Source organism: Podarcis melisellensis (assembly GCF_964234715.1).
Source record: "Podarcis melisellensis genome assembly, chromosome: 1".
NCBI lineage: Eukaryota > Metazoa > Chordata > Lepidosauria > Squamata > Lacertidae > Podarcis > Podarcis melisellensis.
Genome location: NC_138528.1, coordinates 74,642,953 through 74,664,609, shown reverse-complemented (window position 1 = coordinate 74,664,609; position 21,657 = coordinate 74,642,953). Strand labels below are relative to the sequence as shown.

The window sequence follows — 21,657 nt, the reverse complement described above, 5'->3', positions numbered from 1 at the left end:
ACAGGTCTAATACTCTACAACCATGTAAATACAAAGGCCTTTCTGCCAATTCTATCTGTAATGGGTCAAATAGTTCTGGCCTTCAGACTAAAGTGTAGAGAACAAAGCAACCCCTAAATATGCAGATTGGCTATCCTTCATCTGGGGCTATTTGCTGCCAAAATTGTCTACAGTTATTGGTTTGTAAGGAGAAGCCTGCATGAGCTGATCAGGGACAGACGGACTTATAGACAGAGTCTATAACCTTCTTTCCTCTTCAAGTTCAACTACTGTGAACAAAAATTGTTTAAACCCATCACATTTACAGCTCAGTTCTTGACAAAGTATTTGAATGGCTACTACTGTTGACACCAAGAAATAATTCATCAAGGGAGATGACCCGCAGGCAAATCTGACCCTATACAGTTGTCTGTACACAGTACACTGGTAAGATTTCAGTTTTGGCATTTAAAAAAATTAATATTTTTTTTATTAAAACAATAAGAAAAATGTAAAACTGTGGCCAGAGTAGCCCAAATAATGTGTTGGAATTCCATATATGTGAACTGTCAGTAATACATCACCTTTTAAATACAGATTTCCTTTAGGGCAGAAGACACCATCACAGCTTTTTAATGAAAAGAAAAACTTAGCTCTTTAGCATCCTTCAGTGGCTATGTGGTTACACTACACTTCTAGAAACAGCCTTCTAAAATATAAGAGGAACTGGCAGTACTTGTTTTGGCACTGCAGCCACCTGGCAGAATAGAATGTTTATGCATCACTGTCTCAAGTATCCCTCTGCACCAAAAATCTGTCAAGACATGAAAATATGATCCAGACAAGAGCCTTAGAATTTGTTGTATCAAATACAGAATCAAGTAATCCAAGGAGACTAAATACAATGGTTTGAATAGTGGAGAGGAAATGCAAGGCAAGCAGGTCTTCTACTCAGCAAGGAAAAAATTGCAAAGTGGGAGGGATTATTAAAAGATTATTTTGGCTCCAGACAATAATACTGATATCACTGGGAAAAATAAAAATGCTAAAATGCTGTGTTCTCACAAACATCCCTGAAGAATATATGTATGTATTGCTGTATAACCCCTACTATGTAATTTTATTTGCACTTCATTTGTATATAATTCCCTGTAATTTCAAAAATGTCAAATTAGCCAACATACAAATACAAGCCCCTTTAGTGCTAACTCCCGGGCGCAGATAAGAATTAGAAAGAAAATCAAGGAGCAAATCAGAGATCTACAAGAAAACAGGACTGATAGAAAACAGAAGATGGCTGACTAGCCTCTATCATCTTAAGTATTTTGTCAAGCCACAACTTCCGAAATGCCTGTGGAAGTGAAAGTTAGAAGTACTTCATTGTGTACATGGGCAAAGGCTAATTCACATACTATGTATTCACTATGTAACAAAATGTCCTATAGGTTACAGGCCAAGACTTCTTCAAAAATGCTTTTTTAAACTTAAATTATTATGTATTTATTTAAAACGTTTGAATGTTAAACCCTTCTTCCTGGTTACTTTTCTTTTTTAAGAAGGACGACTATAATTTGCAATTGGTAGTACTTAATATGTTTGTGTTAAATCTTCTGCAAAGGGGAAAGCCAGTACCGGTATGCAGACTTTATAACACAAGCTTTCAGGATGCTCATCCACTTCTGACGTGTATATCAGAATAAATAAAGCTCCCTTACAGGATAATCCACGTGTCCTTTTGCACAAATACAGACCTACATTCATAAACATAACATAGACTCTTTTGGAGCCTTCCACGAAGCCACTCTCTGTTTAAAAAGCCGGTACGCTGCGCTAGGACTTTCTCAGCTCTTTTAGGTCAAGAGGGGGGAAAGAGTGGATTTCAAATACGTACCAAAGTTTGTGCAAGTCTCGTTTTTGCAAATACGCGGCCACCCGGCCGAGAGAAGCTCCTATTTGCAGCTTGCACACTACACTGCCAAGGACAGAATTACATACCGATGTGAGGAATGACGGAAAACCGTCCTCTTCTTTTAAAACGGGCTTTCCTTAGTTTCTCGCATTCCCTTCCCTCGCTCGCCCACTTACCCGACGTGGTTAAGACGGAGGCGGAGGAAGAGGAGGGAAAGAGTGAGGAAGGAGGCATGACGACGGGGCAAGACCATTTTCGCGCGTGTCACAAGGTGCGGACGGGCGGAGGGAAATGAAGCGGACACATGGTCCGCCCCATTCCTCCGCCCTGAAGGGAGCTGAGGGGGCCCTCGCGGCCCACGCAGGTAAACGGAACCCGTCGGCCTAACCCTCCGTGGGGCAAACAGGGGCGCCTCCTCGCCCCCCCCCCCGCCACACCCTCGAGGAGAAGGTCCCGGAGTCAGGAGCGGGTCGGGGGCCCGGGGGACGCGTCGACAGTCACAGCAGCGGCCAGTACTCACCGGGCCCCTCTGAGTGCTAACAGTGGTCGCCATGGCACCTCCCTCAAACCGGGGTGGTCGTCCCTCCTTCCGCCGATGAAACGTCCCTCAATCCGACGCGGCAGAGTCAGCTGATTCCCCCTTCCTTACCGTCTGGCCACGCCCCCAGTCCACCGCTATCCGGCACTGCGCGTGCGTCTGGAGGATCTCACCCCGCCCCTCACCCTCAGTAGACGCCGCCGTAAGAACCGTTACGTGATCACGCGCAGGCGCAGGCCAGAGGATGTTCCGTTCTCAAACTGCCGCCGTCGCGCGCCTCTCATCCTTTATCCTCTCATCCCCTTTTCGCCGCACACGATGGGAATCCCTGAGCCTGCTGCCGTCTAAGGCGCGTGCGCGCCCAGACGGATTTCTTTAGTATCTGGGGCCCGTTGCCGAGGATGCGCCGAATGACAGAAACGGCTCCTCAGGGGCGGCTGAATATTTTAGAAACGTTTTGCTTTAATGGGCCGTTATTAACGTCACTAGCCCCGCCCCGCTTATTAAAAAGTCACCGCCATTTCCCACCACAGCGGACTTTAAGCTAAGGGCTTGCCGCTTCACTGAACCCGTTGACGCAACCGCGCCCGTGCACCTCCTGATTGGCTGGCTGAGTGCGGGTGGGCGTGGCCGCGTTAGTCCTAGCGGAAGGGTCGCGCGACCTTTCATCCGTCGCCGCTTGTCTTCCTGCGCGCGCAGGAAAGTGAGATGGTGGAATTCTGGCCACTATCGCTTCAGACTAAGTGAGAGGTACTTCTGTGTGTGTGAATATAACCCCCCCGAAACTTCCTACAACTAAAAACAGCTGGCACTATTCCACCCCAAACCTCTCTCCGTCTTTTCGCAAAGTTCGTGCCCAGGAGAGAAGTTAGGTGGGCGGAGGCGCGCACACACACGCTCTCGCTCTCACTCTCCCTGCATCTACAGTATACAGGAATATGATAGCTTCGCTCAGCTCTCACGCTAATCTCACAAGTGAATGGGCCAGAACACTAATTATATTGCATGGCTGGTTCATCTGCTCCTGTGCAGGAGAGGGGAAAAACACTATAAAGAGTTTACCATAAAACTAGTCGGGCTGGGGAATAAATGGCCAGAAGTAGCAATATCAGCACATGCTAAAGGAAGAAGTGGTAATACGAGTGATAGAAAGCCAGTGTTGTTTTGGCCATGGTTAACAGTGCAATTCTATGCATATTTAGAGTTAGAAAGGAGTCTACAGGTTATGTAGTCCAATCGTTTATGATGTTTATGATTGTCCAAATTGGAGAGGGTTAGAACTATGCAATGGAAGTCGAGAGGGAGAATTCAGAGAGGCTAAAGGTCCCTCGGGTAAAACACACAATTAGAGACACTGTTTATATACTAATGCTGGAGCCTGCTGGACCAAATGGCTGAGCTGGAGTGCTTGGTTTTAAAGGAGAGCATAGATATAGCGAACCTAATGGCAACCTGGTGGAGAGAACCAGTGGGTCATGGTTATCTTTCTGTACAAACACTATAAAGGGGTAACTTCCACCCTATGGGCTTAGTTAGGCCTGAGCAGGGGTCCCATTTGGGCCCATGGGACTGTTTTCCTCAAACCTTGCTCATCTTCCTGACAGCTGACATGACATCAAGTGTAGGGTTGGTAGGTACATGTTCTTTTGCACGTGGAGCTACTGGAATCAACTGCAAGGAGAAGTTCCCAATCAAAAGCTGCATAGAACAGCTGAGGGGGCTCACTGTCAGTGCTGATTTGTTTGCTGGCATGGTTTGAATCCAAACTGCACCTGAAAATTGACTTTAAAGGGTGGGTAGCCTTTGGCTGCCCACCTGTCAGTTGGCCTCCAGAATTTAAATGGTATTACGCATCCAGCCTGTTGGTGAGTCTAATTCCCCATCTCTTCTCTAAAGGAAAGCATTTTGGAAGTCATGTTGCTCTGTATAACAAAGAGGGCATAGACGTCCAACAAATTAGAAATTTTCAGAGGTATAGACTCCTTCATAGAATCACTCGGTGGTAGTATCAGTATCAAAATTAATTAAGTGCAAGGGGTACTTGAGATGGAGAATGAAATCAATGAGGTATCCCAAGTAGGAAGTGTTACATTAATGAGTGATTTCAAATACTTTCCTAAAGGCTGGGTAAATGTGATTAGTGTTGCCTTCATTCAATGAAAGCTCCCTTGCTGCAGAGGAACAATGCCAAGGAATACTTAGCAAGGCCTCACTCCTTGTTCTACCGAGGAACAAAGAATGCCAGCAAACATCAGTCAATGAGTCACAAGTATGAAAGCCAGCACAGGCACCAGTTTCATATAAGTGATAATATTTTAATCAAAGCAGTTCATACATTCGTCTGAGTCAGTGGGACAGGAGCCACATTGTGGGGTGTATTTTATTTATCTAAAGCATTTCCTTTGACCTTTAGGTGACACAGCTCCAAGAGTGACTTACATATTTATTTAAAAATAAATCATTTTTTTTAAAAAATAGAAGTGTATGGTTTTTAACTGTCCTATTTAACTTTATAGTGATACTGACATTTTGTCTTAGTAGCTGCTTCTTCCTTACAGGGCAGTTGGTGTCCGTGGTACCTGAAAGGAGAAGGGTCCTGTCCTACCAGAAATGCACCAGCAGATGGGGAGGGGGGTGATAATATTTTACTTTGCTACCTGCTTCTTCTGTCTCTATGAAGGCTATGCATGCAGTGTGGTGTTCTATAATCTATTAATCACAAAGGAGGTGGAGAGTTTGAGCAAAGTTAGCAGCTTCATGTGCATATACCTCTCATGGTATGTGGTCTGCATCTACATGTGCAGAAGAATTAAGTGATAAAAGTTCCTAAGTGGTAGAATAGCCATTACCACTTTACATAAGAAGAGCCCAACTGTATCAGAACAAAGGCCCAACTAATCCAGCATGCTGTTCTCACGGTGGCCAGGCAGATGTCTATGGGAAGTCTACACTTGTACTAGAAGACTTGTACTAGAGGAGAATCATATTTTTGAATGCCCTTCTATATGGCAGTACAGTGGTACCTCAAGTTACAAACGTCTCAGGTTACAAATGCTTCAGGTTACAAACTCCACTAACCTGGAAGAGTTACCTCAAATTGAGAACTTTGCCCCAGGATGAAAACAAAAATTGTGTGCCGGCAGCGCAGCGGCAGCAAAAGGCCCCATTAGTGAAAGCACGTCTCTAGTTTCAGGTTAAGAACGGACCTCCGGAACAAATCAAGTTCGTAACTAGAGGTACCACTGTAGTAGCAGCAGCGTGGCTAGCTGCTTGGGTGTCCTGGGCGTTGCGTGCACCCCACACCCAGGGGAGGGGTGAGTTGGGGCAGGGCATGCTGTGCGGAGACTTGCCGCCACCTCCCCCTCAGCTGTAGGGTGGCTGAGGAAGAGGCAGTGGGCAGATGCAAGCCCCATGCTGCTGCTTTAGGCAGCATTGAACCTGCAGGTGCCTGAGCCACTGCGTCACTTCCAGGAGAGACGTGTGACTCAGGTGCCTGCAGGCCCCGCGGTAAGTGCAGCCCTCCACAGCGTGGCGGCCAGTGCCCCCCCTCCCCCTAGCTACGCCTCTTGAGTAGTAGTAATAAATATTTGCATGTAGGAAGCTGACATGGGCTAGATCTTTGCTCCCTGACAAAGGGCAGTGTGGTTTTTGAAGGGAGCATTCCAATATAGCGTTCTTTAGTTTAAAGAGGTACTGTCCATTCTAGAATTCTACCACATTTTGCTAATTTTGTAGACCAAGGCATATTTTGCACAAGCTGGAAACTATTGCCAATGGTTTCTTCCTGCAGGCTTACATGCTGGGTCAAACTGAGCTGAAGTAACATACATGTGCATGAGAATTGGCCTTTGAAGTCTTGGAACATATTCTGATTTTCTGAAGGAAGGGCAGTTGTTCCTTGTATAGAGGAAGAGCAATTTGTGCCATCACTAAAGAGGAGTCTGCATCAAATGGTAGTTGCTGCAAGTTCAGCCTGCTTTTTAAATATTTAGCATCTGACCTCCTCTAGCCTCTTGTGTAATTCTGGTCTCTTCAACAGAACAAAGACAACTTTCATATTAATCTGAGTGCTGTTCTGGGAGATAAAAATCTGATCATTTCAAAGTCTATTTGAATAATGTAGCTGCTTCCTGCTGCTAATATCTGCAGCATTAATTTAGTCATTAATTTAAATTCGTGCTGCAGATCCCAACAGCTGGAAATAGAATAGTGCAATTAGGAGCTTTCTAAATTTATAACAGATATTTTTATGCACTATTGTAATGCATGTATGAAGGTATGGCAGCTCAGAGTTATCATGCCGGCTCCAATAAATACATTGATTATAAATGGATTCAATTCATAGAATGTGAAAGATAGCATCTACTAGATTCTAGCAGGACAAGTTGAAAACAAAGGCCACCAAATGTCAGCAACAAAATAGAATTCAATTCAGGCAAGTGAACATAGGGTTTGTTTAGCCAAATGATTATATAGCCTGCTGTTTGTTGCCTTGATCTTTGAGTGCTAACGCAAATCAGTACTGTAGTATGCCAGAGTGGTTTTGTTTCTGAGGAGGGCCAGAAGGGGGCAGTAGGCTGCAAGCATGTCCTCGTTTGATGTTAACAGTTATCCAAGAATCTCCAGGCTGTTTCTGCAAGGCTGTGCTTGATTTAGAGCAAATTTGCTGGTTGCTTGCGCTGAAGGCCTGGAGTAGATTTCTCCTAGGAATTTATTCTCATAGAGGGGAAATCTCAAGAAGTAGTGGTGGTTAGTCCAAGATTGTATTTGGCAGTATGGATACTTGTGTACTTACATGCTGTTAAGATAAAACTGAAATGCTGAAAGACAAACCTAGAAAACAAATTTGTGACATGAAAAACAAATTTTCGCCCTGTGGCAAAAGAAAAGAAAATGTGTTAGTTGTGGCTCTGGGTAATTCTGATCACAATCTTTGTTTCCAGCATTTAATTTGCTGAAGCAGAATTGACAATGCAGATCATCACTATAAAATTAACTGTAACAGAACTAGTTCTTGAATTCTCCTGTGTAGCTTTCTGGACATTGAGTTATTGTCTGCTTGCCAGGTCTTGCAACTAAATTCCCTAACAGCTTGGTTAAGGAAAGTGCATCTTGAATATCAGGAAAGGTTTCTTGGTATCTGCTTGCAGCACAGTCCTATGGCTTGGCTTCATCTTTACTGAATCGCCAACCCCACTGTGTTCAATTTGTTTTACTCCTGGGAAGATGTGCATAGAATTGCAGCCTTATCTTATTACCTTTGACATTCATATACCACCATCCCTCACAGGAGCTCAGTGTTAAATAAAGAGTTATTCCCTACTATCCATTTTATCCTCACATCAATTCTGTGAGGAGGGTTCATCTGAAAGGATAATTACGGACTTAAGATCACACAATGAGGTCCATGGCTCAATGGAGATTTGAAACTGGCAGCGGAATACCAGTAGTTGGAAGCAGTGCTTTTTTCCTGGGGGGTACTCAATGGTACACAGTACCGGCACCTTTTTAAAAGAAGCAGCAGCAGCAAAGCACTGATTAAAAGTATGACACTTACTGTAACAACTTCATGGTGAGTACTGGAACTTTTTTTCCTAGAAGAAAAGCACTGGTTAGAAGACTGATTGGGGTATTGAAAGCCCAGAGCTGGTAACTCTGTAAGGCAATAGGAACCCAGTGGGGTGGATAGAGCCTTTACCAAGCAAAGGTTGCTGCAATACCTCACAGACTGCCTCTCCCCATATGAACCATCCTGGACCCTGTGGTCATCACCTGAGGCCGTTCTTCATGAGCTCCCTCCACAAGAGGTCTGCAGGGTGACAGCACAAGAATGGGTCTTTTCTATGGCGGGTTCCTGTTTGCAGAATGTTTTTTCCTAGGGAGGCTCGCCTGGCACCTTCATTATATATATTTAGGTGCCAGATGACAACCTTTCAACCAGGCATTTGGCTGATTAACATTCTATGGCTTTTTAAATGTGTTTGATGGAGGAGAGGTTATTGATTTGTCTTTGTTTAATTATGGATTTTGTATTTATCTGTTGTGATCAACCAAGGGATCTTTGGGTGAAGGACGGTATATTATTATTATTATTATTATTATTATTATTATTATTATTATTACGGATGGGTGATTAGAATTACAGTACCCTCTTCTAAGTTATGGGCTTCGGCTAGGGAGGGTACAACAGTGACTTCTAGTGATACCTGTGTAACAGAAATCTGCTTGCCCAACAGGGCTTCTGGTTTCTTTTTTCCCCTGTCCTGTCTCCCGCATACCCCTAAACTTCAGAGCAGATTTTGGGTTGCAGAGGGCAAGGAATGAAAGAAAAGTCCTGCTGTATAAGCGGATACCTGGTTGTGCTGCATCAGATGTCACCATAGGGCTCCAGACCCATAGAAGGCTCCAAACCTGGGAACAATTCCTATTGAACTCAGAGGGACTTCTGATTATTATTATTTTTAAATAATTTTTTATTACGGTTTTATAACTGCAAATTCCATATATCACATACCAATATCCAATCCTACCTTACCATTATATTTACAGTCTGCTCCCTCCCCACCCAACTTCCCTCAGCTTCCTCTTCCGGTTTGTTACATTGTTTGTTATATTCTGCGTGTGTATATATACTATTAAGTGTTGTTACAATATCATCCTCCATGTTTAAACTCAATAAAATTGTGAAAGTTTATTCAAATCCTGCCAATGAATCCATTTCTTTTTGTTGTTTCTGCAAGTAAGTTGTAAATAGTTCCCATTCCTTTTTGAAGTCACTGTTATCTTTTTCATGTAATCAGAAGTACCCCCCACCCCAAGAGGGACCTCTGATTAAACATGCTTAGGATTCCACCTTGTTGCTGGGGGCAATAGTGATGCAATGCAGCCTGTCCACATAGGTCTGTGGGACGGAGTTAGAAAGCTACATGGTTTGTTGAGTGTATCCTGCTGCAGTACTGCATTCCTGATCTAGACCTTTTTTTAAAAAAAAAACACCCTGCTTTAATTTTCATCTGTTAATGCTGTTTCTTAGCTGGAAGGATGTAATAATAATAATAATAATTTTTATTTATACCCCGCCCTCCCCAGCCAAGGCCGGGCTCAGAGCGGCTTACAAGCAATAATAAAAACAAGTTGAATGATTACAACTTAAAAACAAAATTAAAATACAACATTAAAATATTGAAACATTAAGATATTAAAATGTAGCCTCATCGCAGGAGGAGAAGGAAAGGAAAAAAGAAAGAAAGGAAGGGAATCAAATTAGCTCCAAGCCAAAGGCCAGGCTGAACAACTCTGTCTTACAGGCCCTGCGGAAAGAAATCAGATCCTGCAGGGCCCTGGTCTCATGAGGCAGAGCGTTCCACCAGGCTGGAGCCAGTGTTGAAAAGGCTCTGGCTCTGGTTGAAGCCAATCTAACTTCCTTAGGGCCTGAGACCACTAGGGTGTTGCTATTTATGGACCTTGAGGCTCTCCGTGGGGCATACCGGGCGAGGCGGTCTCGTAGGTACGAGGGTCCTAGGCTGTGAAGGGCTTTAAAGGTCAAAAGCAGCACCTTAAATCTGACTCTGTAATCTACCGGGAGCCAGTGCAGTTTGAAAAGCACTGGGTGAATATGCTCCCATGGCAGAGACCCCGTGAGGAGCCTCGCTGCAGCATTCGGCACCTGCTGGAGTTTCTGGGACAGCTTCAAGGGCAGCCCCACATAGAGTGAATTACAGTAGTCAAGCCTAGAGATGACCGTCACATGGATCACTATGGCCAGGGTGGGGCAGGAAAGGTAAGGGACCAACTGCTTGATGCGGCAAAGGTGGAAAAATGTTGCCTTGGCTGTTGCTGTAACTTGCGCCTCCATGGAAAGGGAGGCGTCAAGGATTACACCCAAACTCTTAACGGAAGGCAATGGCACTAATTGGGCCCCCACAACAGAAGGGAGTTGGTCCCTCCTCCCCATGCCATCCCGACCCAGCCATAGGACCTCTGTCTTCGAAGGATTTAGTTTCAATTGGCTCCCACGAAACCATCCAGCCACAGCTTCTAAGCATCTGGTCAGTGTGTTTGGGGCTGAATCGGTGTGGCCATCCATCAGCAGATAGAGCTGAGTCTCATCAGCATATTGGTGACAGCCCAGCCCAAAGCTCCGGATAATCTGGGCAAGGGGGCACCTAAAGATGTTAAAAAGCATCGGGGAGAGAATTGCGCCCTGCGGCACTCCACACACCAAGGAATGGCGCGACGACATTTCCCTCACTAGTGCCACCCTCTGTCCCCAACCAGAGATAAAAGAGCACAGCCAGTTACGGGCTATGCCCTGTATCCCCACGTCTGCGAGGCGGTGGTCCAGAAGATCATGATCGACCATGTCAAAGGCTGCTGACAAATCTAAAAGGATCAGCAGTCCTGACCCACCTCGATCCAGTTGTCTATGGAGATCATCTGTTAGGGCAACCAGAGCCGTCTCGGTCCCAAAACCAGGATGGAAACTGGACTGAAATGGATCTAAAGCCGATGTTTCCTCCAGAAACCTACCAAGCTGTTATTGCTGTTTCTTAGCTGGAAGGATGTACAGTTGGGCTACAATTCTAGACCTGCTTCACTAGCAGTAAGCTCCAAGTAACTCAATGGTGCTTGCTTCTGCCTTGGATTGTGACAAAATGTGGGTCAGTAAAAGGATCTCCTAGAATACTGTTACAGATGCTAGAATTTTGGCTATTTGTGGAATGAACAATACTTTGCACATTTCATTCTCTCATGTTAGCAAAACAATTAATTTCAAGCAGGACTCAGTTTTTATTTCTGTGGACTAGATCCTCAGTATAGGCCTATCTGTGTAAATCTGATGGGCTGTTTCCAGCAAAGTCATTGTGGAAATGGAATGAATTGCTCTTGTACAACACCTTTCCTCCCTCTCCTCGCCTAGCATGATTGCCATACCTCGCCCCAAATCTGCTCTGCATCTCCCCTCAAACCTCAGAAGGGGACTTAGAGGCAGTGGGGGAGTTGAAGTGGGGGAAGTTCTGTTGTTTCAGTGAAAGATGTTCACTTAGCTGCACAAGAATTTGGATTCAATTCAATTATTCCAGTGCAAACTAATGAACTTGGTGTCAGCCCAGTTAAAATTGAAAGGTCTTCCAGTGTTGCATTTAGTTTTAGACTTCTTTGCAAGTGCTGCCAGCATTCAGAATCCTTTATTTCTGAGATTATTGCATCAGGCAGCAGTGATCTAATCATATGTGACTAAGGTAAAGGGTAAAGGGACCCCTGACCATTAGGTTCAGTCGTGGCCGACTCTGGGGTTGCGGCGTTCATCTCTCTTTATTGGCAGAGGGAGCCGGCGTACAGCTTCCGGGTCATGTGGCCAGCATGACAAAGCTGCTTCTGGCGAACCAGAGCAGTGCACGGAAACGCCGTTTACCTTCCCGCTGGAGCAGTACCTATTTATCTACTTGCACTTTGACGTGCTTTCAAACTGCTAGGTTAGCAGGACATATGTGACTAGACTGAAGTAAAATTCAAGTAATTTATTTTCTCTTAATGCAGTATAAGTATTAGCAACAAACAGCACAAACCAACAAGTATAGGTTGTTGGTTGCAGGGTACAAAACTGTGTACAAAACTGAATCCAATCAAATACAGTTATAAAGAAGTCAGCATATGAATAATCATAAATCTCAATACAGAAAACCAAGGAGATCTAAAGCAGCAGCAGCATATCCAGTACAGGTCAGATTTACAGAATGCCTCAGACTGAAAAGCCTCTTCTGGGTTCCTCCAAAATCTATTTATTTATTTGAACATGCATCTATGTAATTTGTATGTGCAGATATTAGGCCTCTTACACAAAGTAAAAATGAAAACCAATTTTTAAAATTATTCAAATGTAGCCTGATTAGTTGTTTACTCTCTGGAGGTATCCTACTCTTAAAGTTTAGCAAAGTTTCCAGCTCTTCAATTGTAGGTTATTTACTGATGATGATGATGATGATGATGCTTTTTTCCATGCTGAGGAGACAAAGCATTGAAGTAATGTGCTTGTTTTTGCCACATTTCAAGCAAAGCAATGCATATATTCAGCTCATTAAACTTAACAATGCTCAGTACAAGAACATCACCTACCAGTTGATATGAACTCGTTTTTTAAAGAAAAAATATGTAAAGTTTGAGAGATATCATCATGATTATCGCCTGGAGAGGGAGTTACTTATTTTAGCTTAGAAGAGGTGATTTGGGAGTGGAGAGAAACACTTTGTGATCACTTTTATATCAATGTAATGAGCATGCAAACCACAAAAACTCACAGTTCAGAGTCAATCCCACACAAAAACAACAGTACCAAAAATCCACGTAGCACAGGCTACTTGTAGGCTCTATGTTATCTTGGTACCCCCAAGTCACTGGAGGTGGCTAAAACATTAATAGAGATGAGTGAACCTGCCTCGTTCTAGTAGTGCTTAAGGAACATGGACTGTGATGTCATAACCAGTGTTGTTTTTTAAGAGAAAAAGGTGTTGGTATTCACCATGAAGTTGTTACAGTAAGTGCCACACTTTTAACATTTGGGGGGGGGAGGTGCCAGTACTGTGTACCCCTAGAAAAGCAGCACTGGACTCATCACATTTTATGTTTCCCCAGCTTTGCCATTAGCAGCCAATGATATGAGGTGGGAGGAGTGGGGCAGGAAGGTTGCCATTGCCACTGGCTGAGCGGTTCATGAAACAGCAAGTAGTTATTAATGGGAGTGACAGGTGTTACGATTTTCCCAGGTGGACTATTTCTAAAACTAGAAGTCACTGGTGAACAAAGGCATCTGATGAATTCACACTAAATCTGGTAATTAAAGTGAAAATTGAAGCCATGGGAAAGGTGAGAGAACAGAAGTCTTAAAAATCCACTATGGTAACATATGGATGTAATTTTCAAAAGCGGCTTGGAGAAGCAGTTAAGGTGTCTAAAATGGCTATAAATCAAATTTGTTTTGTAATAAAAATTTAGACACTAGGATTTCCCCTCCCCATTCCATAATTTGAGTTCCTGCGTTTGTCTTCCTTCAGCCTTTGCTTTCATTCCCCTCCCTAATCTAATGCATAATTTTTGCATGATAATTTGTTAGCATGATAATTTCTACTCCCAGTCTGACTACCATGAGTGATTGCAAGTGCCAGTAACAAAAACGAGTTGTTGCATTAATCCAACGCTTTTTCTTGTTGCAAATAGTATGTATGGATCTTTCATTATTGAAATAGGTCTGTATAAGTTGGTATTTCAGGGCACTTGATTCTAATGGGCCAGTAGCTTATTAGAGCTCAGGTTCTTATGTTCAGTTACCTGTGGAGACCTTAGCAGCACAATCTGGAAGCAGTCATGGCTGCACCAAGATCTTTATGCACCTATCCTGCTGACAAAACTAATACTGTACCAAAAACTGTTCCACGTTTTATCTGAACATTTTCTACCAATTAATTTTAAAAAATGCGTTGGAAAAATATCAAAAGGGAGGGTACATTTCAGTGATGTTCTCATGGGTAAGGTGCAAGGTTTTTGTTGGGCTCACCTTACTTTGGAGGTGGACAAATATTTTGTGAGTGTTCTTTCCTTATTTAAATAATCTCTCCAGTTGTTTGCACTCTATAGGTTTAATGGGGTCCTGAACTTCCTGAAAACCCTATTAAGTCCTTGGCTGGGCTTTTCTACAAGTACATGGAGACACAGAAGCTTTTTGTTAACATTTTTCTAGAGTATTTTTACTTTTAAATAAATCATTAGGTGAATAATAAGGGTGTAGAAATACTCTTTAAAGGGAACAGCTTCCGTTGAAAAACAAAACCAGCAAGGGTGCAGATCTCAGAAGCTTATTAGTTATCTTTTCCAGCTCCTTGCATTTCAGATAAAGCCTAGGGGAAGATGTTGCGAGGTACCTCCTTCCATGGACCTTGTAGATTTCTCTACTTTTTGGTACCTGTTGAAGACTTTCCTCTTTCAACAAGCCTTTCATCCCATAAATGAAATGCACCGTTTACTTCTGCTGAGAAGCAGCCCCAGGGAGTCTTCGGCTTTTGCACCCTCTGAAATCCATACCTGTACCATGGAGCTTGTGAAGAAAGCGGAGACAGAAAAATGCCCTTTCAGAGCTCCTCAAAGTTGACCTACTGTTTCAGTGCAAAGGCTAAGTGAAACGCAGCTGTGAAATGTGTGTTCAGGCAGGTAGCTCACTGGGCAGCAGAGAAATAAGAGGAATGAAATACACACCAGGCCAGCAGAATGTCTACTGTTGATGCAGCACAAAGTAAAGCAAGTTGAAGAAGTGCAATATATCTCCTTAGAATGTTGTGTGTTTTGTCTCCTACAGAACCATGGAACACTTCACTGGATGCTGTACCTTGCCTTGGACTTGCTGCCAACAAAAGAAAGAACCATCTAGCTACCACATAGCTGTATCAGCAGAAGGTTCAGGTGCATCGCCATAAGTGAATTTTTGAGAGCTGGAATTAGCAGATCTTTTCTAGTGGAGAATGTCAAGCAAAAGCCGTGAGAAAATATAGAAGAGAAATGAGAAATTGCTCATGGGTTGCTATGAAGCCACTCTTCCTCTCCTTTCACAGGATGTAGGACCCACATGCAGAAACCTACACACAAATTCCAACAATTATGTTTCCCATTCTTGCAACGTTCTCAAGTAAAGTTACAGAGAAGAAAAAAATAAAATGTAAATTCCAGGTGAAACAGAGTAGAATATCTGCTCTTCAGTTGCACCTTTCTTGAAAAGATCCTTCAGCACTTTAGAAATACTTACATTGACTACTGGAGCCAAAGAGTACTCCATAATAGTTCCTTGTCATCCTGGAAAAAGTTACAAGGGGGTGCCACAGGGTTCTGCCCTGAGCCCATTGTTGTTCAGTGTCTTTATAAATGATTTGGGTGAAGGAATTGAGGGGATGCTCATGAAAATTGCAGATGATATCAAACTGGGAGGGATAGCTATTGCCACAGAAGACAGAATCGGGATTCAAGATGACCTTCACAGATTGAAAATCTGGGCCCAAACTATTTTTTTAAAAAAATAAATAAATTTCAATAGGGACAAATGTAAGGTTCTACCCTTAGGCAGGAAGAGCCAATTTCACAAATAAAAGATGGGGGACACCTGGCTTGCCAGTAGTACATGTGAAAAGGATCTAGGGATCTTACAAGGCCACAAGTTTAACATGAGTCAATAGTGTGATGCAGTTGTAAAAATAGGTAATGCTATTCCAGGCTACACCAACAGAAGTATTGTATCCTGATCAAGGGAACTGAGAGGAGAGATGATAACCAATGACCATCTCAAATATGGTGTAATATTGATGTATCTTTTCCCCCCTATGTAAGATTTTTATTATATTAAGCAGTGTTTTTAAAAAAATAAAAATAAATGTTTGCTTTACTCCCAAAAGATAGTGGTTCTGTTCACGCTGGTGGGCTATGCCTTTATATCTGTCACAGATACATGGTTTGGAACAAAAGGGAAGATGGAAGAAGAAGAATGGCTGCTATCCATTTCTAAAGTCAGGTTCATGGAGGCAAGGCATAGTAAGTATAAAGCAATAATAAAGATTACTCTGCTTGTTTTGCCAAACAAATAAATAGATTCCAGGCTTCAATTTATAAAACAGACATTAGACCAAACAGCACACATCCCTCCCTGTCTCCATAATTGTGTACCACACTGTCATAGTTAGTGATTGGACTAGATTAATATTGGCAGAACTGGTGTTCTGACAATTGCTGGAGACTGCAGCAGAAGAGTGGAAAGCACTGCTGAGCAGTTAATAAGTGGCCATTCTTCAGTCATGCAGCACTTGGAATAGCTTTTCAAAGGGAGAAAAGAAAATTCTATTGGGTTTCAACACCTGGTTGAGCAGCTCAATAGAGACAAAATTGAACGTTATAGCAGAATCATTATTTATTTCAGGACTACATCTTCATTGCATGGGCAGTCTTAAAATGAAAGTTATTTCAATGTGAATCAAGTTCACGCCAGCATCTCAGACGGCTTCTGTGGGAAAGGAGCTCTTTACACATAATTTCAGGTGGCAATCATATCCAGCTGAACACATTGGGGGGGTCTTTGTTTTTGTTTCAATGTGTTTAAAACATTCAATGTGTTTAAAACATGACTTAAGAAACAACAACACCCTATTTGTGAGATGCATTGTTTTCCAATTTTAGCAACAGCAAAAATTAGCTCTGATTAAAATAATGGTGCTGTTGGTGTGTTAGATTTAGGACAGATAAAAGAAAGCATTTTTTTTTTTTTGTACAGTGCATAGTTAAACTACCTGCAGGAGGCAGTGATGGCAACCAACTTCATTGGCTTTGAAAGAGGATTAGACAGAATCATGGGGGAATATGTTTGTCAGTGGCTAGTAGCCATGAGGGCTGTGTTCTGCCTCCATGGCCAGAGGCAGTAATACTTCTGATTATCAGTTGCTGGATACCTCAGGAGGGGAGAGTTCTCTTGTGCTGGGGTCCTGCTTGCAGGTTTCCCATAAGCACCTGGTTGGGCACTGTGACAACAGGATGCTGGACTAGATGGGTCATTGGCCTGATCCAGCAGGTGGTCCTGATGTTCATATGCCAGCTAGACATCTGAAGTATTTTTCTTGACCTCTCAAAAAGCCCAATAGTATTCTAGCTCTGGGCCCTTGAGACAGAGCAGGGTAGTCACCAAATAAATAGCAAAACCCTTTGGAAATTGTCCTTTTGGTGAATTGATGAAATTTAAATGGAGGGTAATTCCAACGTCTTGTTCTCATTAACTCTGTGAAAAAATACATTTCTCTCTCTCAAGCAAAGTCAACATCATTATTCTTTTGACTCTGGTTCATTACAAGTAGTCTTTGCTTTTATGCAGTGAAACTGTGTTTATCCCCTATAATTTAGCTAATCCTTTCCTCTCCCTGCAGTAACAGGATAGACATGCAAATCAGCTCCTATCAATTTTATGTGTGAAGTGGAAAGTCAGGCAGTAGGAATGGAAGTGGGGGCTGGGGCTGGGGAGGAGGTTCTGCCACTTGAATGTCATATATTCCCCCATTGGGTACTCCAATTTTATAGCTATTAGTTTTTATAATTAACAGTGAATATTAAAGAGATTTTAAGATAATAGAAGCTCCCAATAGTGACATTCAGCAGGTTCCACCCACCCCAACCCCCTACCATATCCTGTTTCTCTCTCTCTCCCGTCACCTCACTGTTTTTGGTGCTTGAGTGCCTTCAAGCAAATCATTATTTTCTGTTAGATGTTTAATCACAAACCTTGCAAGGAAATTTTCTGTTTTTCATGCTGCACTCGGTGCAGAACTAACTTCATTACCACATTGACACGCTAGCACATTTGTCAGCCTTAAAACCCTGTCGTCTTAAAGACCCCAGTCCAAAAATTCCCCTTGGAAAAATATTTAGTTTTAAACGATACAGTACAGGATAATTGGTCTGAAGTACCAGGTTTTTTTTCCTATTTCCAGCTTACCACTGGGCTATTCCTCCTGGGTCTGACAGGTTGTCAGGGGTATGGTGGCGGGGGAGGGGAGACTTTTGAAGAACAGTGACTAGTTTTAAAGGAAGCTCAAAGCTCGAGGGGGTGTCTCTATGGTAACATGTTTGTGTAAATTTTCAGGTAAGGGATGTTTTCTGGGGCACTTTTTCCCCCTACTGGCGTGACTGAAAGCAGTAACACTGATTTCAACAGAGCATTGTTACCTTAATGTCACTTGAAGTTCCAAGCTGTTCTTTGTATACCTATTGGCTGTTTTCCAGTAAGAGGGCATTTTGCCATATTGTAGCTATAGAGCAATTAACATGAGAAAAGCTGGGGGAAAACATACCAAGTGTTTAGAGGAGAGCACCCCATTTTTAGATGATTGTCCTTTTCAGGGTGAAATGTCTTGTTTAGGAACCTGAGCAAATGAAGTGCTTCATGGCTGTGTGTGTGTGTGTGTGTGTGTGTGTGTGTGTGTATACACACACACCTATACACACAAAGAAAAGGAGGGAAATGTTTTTTTTTTTTAATGGACTGCTGCTTGATAACCCAGTTGTGTGTGTGTCTACAGTTCATAGTAGGCTTGGGTCTTCAGTGCATGTTGGCCTCATGCAAGATAGGACAGGCACATTTTCATTGGATCTGGAGGAATGGTCAAGAGACTGATTCTGCATAGGTGTGGGCAATCAGGCAGACACAGGCATTTTGAAGGGGTTCAGCTTCTGATAATCATCTTGGCCCCATCTCACTGTTGGCTTCAATATTTCATACTTCTGCTGTGGAAATGAAAACACATCTTGGATCGTACACTGTGATGTGGTCCTTTATGAAGCTGATCGACGTTACAGCTGTTTTGTCATGTACTGGGCATGAACAGGAACTGAGGCATTCACAGCAATGTAAGGATCAGACTACATGTGTTGTTAATTATGCAAATAGGACTAATACGAATGTTTGTTTTAAAAACACTAAATAGCAGCTATAGTGGAGTCAAAGCTGCAATGGGGCTGCAAGAGAAGGGAGAGATCAACCCTTTCCCCTCTTGTCATTGTTCTAATGAAAATTACTCCCTGAAGGTTCTATAACTTGCATGGGGAGATCAATGGAGGCTTTGGGCTCCTGATGCAAACAGCAGCTTGAGACTATGTGTGGGGTAAAAGACCAAATCCCTTTCTCTTCCCCCTGTGGTCCTGCTGCTGATCAGAATCCTCTGAAACTCCACCAACCTTCCTTAGTATGCACAGGTGCACGAAAAAATAAAGAGGAAAGTATATGAGTTTTTCCACAAGCAGCACCTTGACTGATTTTTGCATATCCTACATCTACATTTTTTATGCTGACTACAGAATATACAAAATAAAACCCAAAGGCAAACCTTCGCCGTTCCCATTTCTGTTCTATATTAACAGCATTCAGACATGCATACTAATAACCTGTGATTGTGGGTAAAAACATTCTGCATATTTTAAATGCTATTCACTATTTATTTGAGACATTCAGAAAAGGATGCAGATCCTGCTTAGCTTACTCATATGATGCTTTTTGGAGAAATTCCGGAAATGACTCCATGTTGTCTGAAATGATCTGTCTGCTTACATTCTCAAATCCTTATGAATTGTTCCCAAACTGAAAAACATGCGTTAGAACTAAATAAGCATCCGTCTGTGGTCAATGGTCCATCTAGCTTGGTATTCTCTCTCTCAACAGTGACTAACCAAAAGTTACAAGGAAGTTTTTACATGCAGGTCATGACAATTCAGCTATAGCCTATTGCCATTCCCCAGTCTCAACAGTATATTGCCTTTCAATGTCTGTTTGCCGCAGCCTAAAGCTTCAAAAAGAACCATTTCCCATGTGTACCTAATCCTCTTTTCCATCCTAGTCACCAACAGAAACATCCTATGGCAATGAATTTCATAGTTTCATTGGTCATTGTAATCTGGGCATTTTTAATTTTTTTATGATTCTTCTCTCTGTTTACTTCATGGAGGACCATCTTCTCATGGCCATATGCCTGAAAGGAACCACCGTAAGTTGCAGGATTTTAATTTATTATTATTATTGCTTACTGTTACTAAACTCCAAGGCTACATTGCCTCATATAAGCAAACCAATGGCGTATCAGTCTTGTCCCTTCCCTATGGTAAAGTTTTCATTTTCTGTATCTTGTTTATTCAGTTTTCTGTTTATCTACAGGCTTCTGCCTGGCAGGCTTCGTGTATCTGCTTTACACATAAATGTCAGATACCATTCTGAAGCTTCAACTTGGCTGCCACTTGGCTGGTTGCCATGTTGATCTTTAGGATTTTTATTTGCCTGTCGCAAAATGCTATCTGTTTATTTCAGTTGATTTTAAATCTGCCAATGTGCTCTGAAAGCACTTACGAAACACATTTGCCTAGCTTGCCTAGTGCAAATATGGAACATCTGGGCCAAATGTCCGCAATGAAAACATTTATTCACAAATCCAAGCAAACTCTGTGACTTTTCTTCCTTCTTCCTCTAGCTTCCAGCACAAATGAGAGAGAAGAAAATCTAGGGCTTTCGCAAGTTGGTTCGCCTCCTACAAACCAAGAGAATAGGTCAATTCCAGACTTTGGACTCACGGCTTCCTGACTCCTAAATTGATTTTTAGAACAAACATACATTTCCTGTATCATGAGGTGAAATTGCTACATAAGTCATGATAGCGGAAGCATGGCATAATGGCTAATTCTGAGTAGCTGTGACATAGGAAACTATTGGTTCAGAGCTCACCTCTGGTGTCAGCTCATGGGTGTGTCCAAGGCAAGGCACTACGCTTCAGTCTTCCAGTTGCAGTGGGCAGATAATAATACTGACCAACTTTACAGGATTATTGTAAAGATTTTGAATAATGTATGCATAGAGGTTTGAAAAGACATTTGTAATGTATTTGTAGCCTCTTCCAAAAGCAAATGAGGTCTCCGAAAACCCCTTTGAACATGGCTTTGATGGCTTCTTTTGGTAAATTTTGGCAAGTGTATTTAGAATAGACCCGAAGTAAAGACCGGAGCAGCTAATGTAAGCAAAAGATGGGTGAAACCCAATGTAGCATGAGCAGGCATCCTCTACCTCCCTGGGTAAATAAACTCTGGAAGAATTAAAGAACTACCCTCCTTCTATTTCTTAGCATTCTTAATCATCAGCATATACAATTTTAAGATGTCTTGGAATGTTCTCAAAATCACATTGTAAGGCTGTAACGCTAAACACACTTACTAGTCAGGGATAAGCCCAAGTGATGCAACAGAATTTACTTCTGAGTAAACATGCAACTACTGTGCTGCACTGTAACATTATAATCCTATCCATGTTTACTTGGAAGTAAGTTACCCTGTGTTCAATGGGGCCTGATCTCTAGCAAATGGTGGGTTTAGGATTGCAGCATTAAACACCTAAATTGGCATGGTACATAATATGAAAATAGGAACATATAGCAAGCTGCCTTAGGTTGAGTCTGGTAATTGCTCCATCTGGCATAGTATCACTGACACTTACTGTCAGCAGCTGTATAGGATTTTAGACAGGAGTTTTTCCCAACCTACCTTGACAAGCTGGGGACTGAAACTGGGTCCTTTTGTATACAAAGCACTTGAGCTACTTCTGAGCTACAGCCTTTCTTTAATGATGTCTTCTGTACAGGAGAACAAACCTTGCTGAAATTCTTAATTCATGTTAGCAAAATAGTTA

At 42.5% G+C, this 21,657-nt stretch overlaps 1 protein-coding gene and 2 long non-coding RNA genes across 7 annotated transcripts in view; 1 reads left to right on the top strand and 2 right to left on the bottom strand.

Moving 5' to 3' along the window:
- Positions 1-2,986, bottom strand: part of TOLLIP (toll interacting protein) — a 33,958-nt gene extending 30,972 nt beyond the window's left edge. Inside the window, exon 1 of one of the 4 annotated variants that reach the window (XM_081904572.1) lies at positions 2,612-2,986. Coding sequence is in view for 2 of the 4 variants with exons in the window: in XM_081904569.1 (XP_081760695.1) it covers positions 2,409-2,441 (33 nt within the window). In the remaining 2 variants the exon portion in view is untranslated. Of the gene's footprint in view, positions 1-1,974; positions 2,108-2,408; positions 2,585-2,611 lie in introns of those variants that run through there. The other 3 variants (XM_081904569.1, XM_081904570.1, XM_081904571.1) reach the window with 3 other exon arrangements.
- LOC309366235 lies at positions 2,167-20,953 on the top strand. Of its 2 annotated transcripts, XR_014166598.1 has the most exons (6): positions 2,167-2,252; positions 13,190-13,289; positions 14,773-14,876; positions 15,857-15,992; positions 19,829-19,975; positions 20,453-20,953. It is a non-coding gene; the product is annotated as an uncharacterized lncRNA (long non-coding RNA). The 2 variants fall into 2 exon arrangements; XR_014166599.1 differs by lacking the exon at positions 13,190-13,289 and having other exon boundaries at positions 2,217-2,252; positions 19,937-19,975.
- Positions 20,386-21,642, bottom strand: LOC309366271. Its single transcript, XR_014166624.1, has 2 exons — positions 21,513-21,642; positions 20,386-20,509 (listed from the first exon to the last, which is right to left on the bottom strand). It is a non-coding gene; the product is annotated as an uncharacterized lncRNA (long non-coding RNA).
- Positions 21,643-21,657: the final 15 nt, after the last annotated feature.